We start from the raw sequence: 5,896 nt of genomic DNA, 5'->3' as shown, positions 1-5,896 counted from the left end.
CACGGGTGAACGGTCTGCTGTTTGCTATGTATTTATGTCCTTGCCACAACTACAAGGCAAAAGCTACATGAGTTGGGCAAATGTCGCTGCTGCAGCCCTCCCTGTTCCCCTTCCCTGTCCCTCTCAGCCTTGCTCCCTGGTCCTGGGCTAGCACCTGGCCACTGGCCCAGCTGCCACCAGCTCATCCTGTTCCCACACACCATCGGCAAAGCCAGCGCTCTGGGAGAGACCGTTGTTCCCCCGGAGCTAGTGGGAGGGCGGGTCGGAGGCCACGAAGGTGCTGGAGCGGGCGGCGCGTGCGGGGCGGCTGCGGGAGCGGGGGCTGCCCAGCCGGGGCAGGGGGAGGCGGGGAGGGGACCTTGTCGGGGCACACGGAGACCTTAGGGGCGGGTGGCGAGGGGCCGGGGCCGGGCTCTGCCCAGCGGTGCCCAGCGCCAGGGCTGGGGCCAGCGGGCACCCGCTGCGGCACAGGCGGCTCCTGCTGCCCGTGAGGGAGAGCTGCTGTGCCGGGAGGGTGCCGGGCAGCCTGGGGGGGCTCCTCCTGCCCAGCCCCCCCAGCCCAGGCTCTGTGCAGCCTGCCCGAGGGGAGCTGCCGCAGCCGGGGGGCGGCTGGGGGGGCTCCGCCTGCCCTGCAGCCCCCACCCGGCTGCGGTTCTGCACTTTGCTGTTGCTGAGCTCTTCTAATCGGGAACCAGCGCTCTATCGCAATGAGTTGACTGTAAGCTTGGCTCGCCAGGTTAGCAAGAGTGCTGCTACTTGGTGGGTGTTAACTGTTGGGGAATTGAAGAGAATAATCTTACATAAAATGATAATACGCTTTGCCAAAAATGATAAGGAAAGCAAATATACTGCACTTGAAATATTGCACATCTTAACTAAGAGCCACGATTGCTTACGGCTTATTATAGGTTTTCACGAAAACTCTAAATAAATTATCTAGCAAGAGATTTCTGGCTCATCCAAAATAAGAAATTCTTGTGCTTTAATGATACAGTCTGCTAATGCTGTGAATGGACGCCAAAAAAATGTGTGCAAGGAGCCGAACGTACCAGAGCACAACTCCACTAAACGTTGTTTAGGCATAAATCACTACATTTCATCCTTTATTTACAGCCCTTTGCTGACCCTTGCAGGGTGATATCAGGTCACTTCAGGCTGTAAATCTAAATTTTATAAAGCCAAAACATAGACTGAATGACTGGCAAATGTGTGCTTGTGTTTCAAATCTTGACCCAAACGTGGCTGGGTCTTCCTGAAGTGAGATGATGATGTGTTCGGTTTCTGGACAGAATCTTAACTTGGGAAGTCAGCCATGTACTCGGCCATGCTTAGATTAATGTTTAAAGAAAAGTACCCTCCCTGGTACCAATTTAATGATGAAACTGAATTTAAAAATAATCTAATTTAGACTACAGCATTCATGACCCACATTCATCTGTGACAAAGAAACCAGGCAGCCTAATTTCATCCAAGGGATTAAAAAAAAATCACAGTTTGTGTCTACAGCGAGAGAGAAGGGGATGTTTGCTCTGCTGTGCTTTGGACCTTCACCAGAGGGGTGTGTGTGTGTGTGTGTGCAGAGCTTGCTGGTGTAAAAGTGAGATAATTTTGAAGATGCACACGTTTCTCCTCTTACTCATTTCAGTGGGAGGTGTAATGTGCAAGTCGGTAAAGCACAGGGGTGGGAAGCAGGAAATCCAGGTCCTGCTTCCAATTCTTCCCCAGATTTCCTCTTTAAGTTCAAGCAAACCATTTAATCTCCCAATTTAACCTGTTTTCTCCCATACCCTGGAGATTACAGCATACCCTGGTAGCAGATGGAAGTTAATGCTGATCAATACCTGGATGCGTTGGGCAGCACTGTGGTTTACGTGGTTGTGGCAGTTGTGGCTCGGTTTCAGCTTGTAAAGTTTAAACTGGGCTCAGAGGCCGGTACTTGCCCATCCCATCTCCTGTCTGTCATGGTGTTGGGTGGGATACAGCAGGAGCATCCTGTGTGGGATGCAGCGGGAGCATCCTGGGTGATCAATACTCGGATGTGTTGAGTGGCACTGTGGTTTATGTGGTCATGGCAGTTGTGGCTCGGTTTCAGCTTGCAGAGGTTAAACTGGGCTCGGAGGCCAGCTTGCCCATCACATTTCCAGCCTGCCATGGTCTTGTGTGGGATGCAGTGGGAGCGTCCTAGGTGGGATGCAGCAAGCCGGGATGGTGGACACGGGTCACTAGTGCTGAAAACTGATGGCCGCAGCAGGAGCGGTGGCGATTATCGGTAGTTTGCTGTTGTTTCTGAGAATCGGACTTCTGGTCTACCCGTGACGGCCAGGCTCTGCCGGACCCCCTCCCGCCACAGGGAGAGCGGGGCCCGGGCGCGCCGCCCGCCGCAGCTCCGGGCTGGGACGGCTCTCGCTCGGATTCTCCCGCCCTCCGGCTGCGGGACGCTCGCGGGGCGGGGGGAACCCGCACCCCCACACCCTCTCAGGCAGCACGCGTGGCCCGGCCCCGTCCCGCCCCGGGGGCCGCCCGCCGCCTCCCCGGCCCCCCAGGCCCGCCCCCCGGCCGCCCTCGCCCTTCCCGCCGCCGCTTCGCTCGGCGGCAGCCGGCCCGCCGTGCCCGCCCAGCCAGCCCGCGCCGAAGGAGCGGCCGGCGCCGAGGGAGCGCTGAGGGGGCGCTGAGGGGAGCGGCCGGCGCCGAGGGAACGCTGAGGGGAGCGGCCGGCGCGGAGGGAGCCGCCGGTGCTGAGGGGCGCTCCGGCCGCCATGGCCGCGGTGGGTGCAGCGCGGGGGCGGACGGGCGCGGCGCCGGGGCGGCGGCGGGCGCGACTCTGATGTCTCGGCCTCCCCGGGCAGGTGGCGAGGGGCACGGCGACGCGGCGCAGCCGGCTGAAGCGCTCGGACGGCAGCACCACCTCCACCAGCTTCATCCTGCGGCAGGTGAGGGGCGGGGGCCGGGCCGCGGCCTCCCATCCCCCGGGCCGGCCGGGGCGCGGCGTGGGCGGGTGCCTGCGGGGTCCTTGATTACTATATTTTAATAAACCACCGCGTTCCGTGGGGTTGGCTGCCCGGTGGCCGGGTGCGTGGCTGCCTGAAGCCGGGGGAGTTTGGGTGCAGGTCAGCGCTGGGCTTGGGGTGGCCAACCCGGAGACCCTCCGGCTGAGGAGACAGGCCTAAGAAATCCGGCTGAGGTCAGGATTTGTTCCTATAAACGCACATGCTGTGCTCGCCTTTAGTCCCTGAGCTGCCCTGTACACGTTGGGCTGATTTTCTAGTTATTCCCCGTAACGCTGAGGGCAAGAAACACACTTTCCTTAAAGCACAGAAGCTGCGATTTTAGGGACCAGACTTCAGGATTCCTGGATTAAAAGTGATGCTAAAAGTGTCAAGAGCATTGGCACCTCCGTTTGGGGCTTCGGGCTCATCGGTGCTAATTATACAGCAGCCCTGCTTCCCCTGGCACTGCAGGAGCTGCATTAGCTGGCGAGATGGAACCTCCTGTTAATAGTTACCCTCTCCTCTTCTATTTCCAGTCTTATGCTCTTGCCTGCCAGCTGTCCCTTGGGAAAATAAAGGCACACAACCCCTGTCTCCCTGAAGCATCGCTTTCTCGCCTTAAAGATGCTTCTCAGAGTAAATGTTACTAATTTCCTTTAAAAGTAAAGGAGGTGGAATGTTTCTTGGAGCATGAACCTGTATCTTCCCCCCCCCCCCCCCCCCCCAGTGACTTCATTAGAAATTTAAGGAAGCACAAGGAAAGCGAACCGAGCCCTTGACAAATTCAGGGATGCTAGGCATGCGTGGAAGCGTAGTTTGCTCGGGATGTGGAAGTTGTGAGGTCTGTCTGTCAGGGAAAGGTATTTAAATAACCCAGGGAAGTTTTATGTTGTGTTGTGGTGTCTGCTTATCACTGGTCCATCCCATAGCAGAGGCGCAGTGGTGTCACACTGGCATCCCCCTTTCCAGCACCGGCAGAATGACATGTGAGAGTCACAGTAAGGATCTGATGTTTAATGGGATCTCAGCCATGTAAATTAGAGTTGAAATAAGGACAAATAAATATAAAGGTCATTTGAACCCACGTTAGCCTGTCGTGGTGGTTGAGGAGCCTTGTTGGAGATGTCCTGAAGAGTCTTTCAGCTTGTCAGAAGTGTTGTTTCAAGAGGTGGATTTTGTGCCACACTCACGCAGAAGCTGAGGCCTTGTGCTTCAGGCAAACGGAGGGTGATCAGCGTCACCCGGAGCGCGCCGTGTCTGAGGGAGTGAGGGTGTGATGTGGGATTTTGAAAACCTTGTGCTTGGAAGCGCTTGCGCCAGCACCCGGGGAGAGCTGCTGCTTGTGTGGAAGAACCTGGCTCCTCAAGCAGACGCACAGGGTGTCGTAGCCGAGTTACACAGATGGCATCACACGCCTTGTTCGTGTGCAAAACATGCGGAAACATTTCCTGCACTTTGTGCTTTTTTCTGTCCTGTGTCTCGGGATGTGATGTGCTCGGCAAGTGCAGCGTGCTTCAGTGTCTGTTCGTCTGTTGTCTTTTTGTGGGGAGGAAGATGGGGAGATTTGCTTTTACTTCTGACACCACCCCTCTGCCCCGAGGAGGCGCTTTGTGCTTGGTGACACATTTGAGGGACGCTGCCAAGTAATAATGGGGAGACTGGGTAGTGGGGTGTTTTTCCTTCTGTCACAGTCACAGACCTGCGAGTCCCACTGCAGGGACCTGGCTGCATATCCACACCAGCACCGGTGCTCTGTCAGCTCCAGCATCTCTCTGCTCTGCCCCGGCAGAGGATGATGCTGTGTTGGCTGAAGCTACCACATCAGTCTAATTTCGGCTCCGTGTAGTACACAGCAAAAATAATTGATCCATATCAGAACTTGCTTATCCCAAATGGGAAGGGAGCAAAGTGCTTTCGCTTTCTGAGATGACTACCTTGACACCTTTTGAACAGACAAGTGCGGTAGCTCTGGTCAGGAGGTTGGTGAAAAGGTTTCATTTGAATTGTACAAGCTGAGCAACAAAAACAACTCTGGGACTGCCTCCCCCAGCCCTCGCTGGGGCCAAGTGTGGTGAGGCTGAGCTGGAGGCGTGATGGGGTAAGAGTCTTGCTGCTCCTTCCTGCAGATTTCATGTGGTGTCCCTCGCCACAGGGTGGTTCAGCTCCTCAGGATTATTTCCTTTGCACAACTGCTTCTGCTGCTACTTTGGTACTAGGATGAGACAATTTATCCAACATTTGTAGTTAGTGGGTTTTGTTTGAGAATGGGGATTTCAGCTCTGCAGAGGCAGAGCAGCCCCAGCTGCCCAGTGTTGCTGTCCTCTCCTCCTGCTGTGAAGTTTTCCCTAACAGCAGTCAGGCTTTAGAAGCGTAAGTGGAAAAAAAAGTCATGATAGCAGGGATTAACTTCAGGTAACATTGTGGTGGTTGTAGGTATAACTTTAAAAAAAACAGAAATTCTGCCAGTAAGATTTGCAGTAAATGCCCTCAAATAATTTAAATGTTTTGTAGATATTGTATACATTAAGAATTGCGCACCAACTTCTTGCTCAAGTCCAAAATACCAATGGAAATTTCATCATTGGTTTCTGCTAGTGTCAGGAGAGGCACAGGTCCCCTAACTTTGAATTCTTTACTTGACTTGTCATTACGTTGCATCTAATTTCTGGGTTCAATCCATTCGTCAATCTCATTTAGTAAGGGAATAATGTTTGGGCGAGCTTTGAATTTGAATTTTTGTCAACACTGCATGGTGACAAGCAAAGAGAATCCATCATGCTGAGTCCCATGTGTGTGTCAGCAAAGGCAGAACTACCAATTCCAGCATTGCCAGCGTGGGCAGCGGGCAGTGCCCGTAACTGCCTCTTGCTGTGAGAAATGCTGCACTGGCAGACGTGGATGAAGTGGTG

At 54.6% G+C, this 5,896-nt stretch overlaps 1 protein-coding gene across 4 annotated transcripts in view; it reads left to right on the top strand.

Moving 5' to 3' along the window:
• The first annotated feature begins 2,627 nt into the window (after positions 1–2,627).
• Positions 2,628–5,896, top strand: part of CACNB4 (calcium voltage-gated channel auxiliary subunit beta 4) — a 109,000-nt gene continuing 105,731 nt past the window's right edge. For 2 of the 4 annotated variants that reach the window (XR_008748316.1, XR_008748315.1), the window contains exons 1-2: positions 2,628–2,765; positions 2,847–2,930. Coding sequence is in view for 2 of the 4 variants with exons in the window: in XM_055811545.1 (XP_055667520.1) it covers positions 2,757–2,765; positions 2,847–2,930 (93 nt within the window). In the remaining 2 variants the exon portion in view is untranslated. The remainder of the gene's footprint in view (positions 2,766–2,846; positions 2,931–5,896) is intronic. The other 2 variants (XM_055811545.1, XM_055811543.1) reach the window with 2 other exon arrangements.

This window comes from Falco peregrinus, chromosome 8 (assembly GCF_023634155.1).
Source record: "Falco peregrinus isolate bFalPer1 chromosome 8, bFalPer1.pri, whole genome shotgun sequence".
NCBI classification, from domain to species: Eukaryota; Metazoa; Chordata; class Aves; order Falconiformes; family Falconidae; genus Falco; species Falco peregrinus.
Note: the sequence above shows the minus strand (reverse complement) of the source record. Positions and strands in the feature narration are given on the sequence as shown.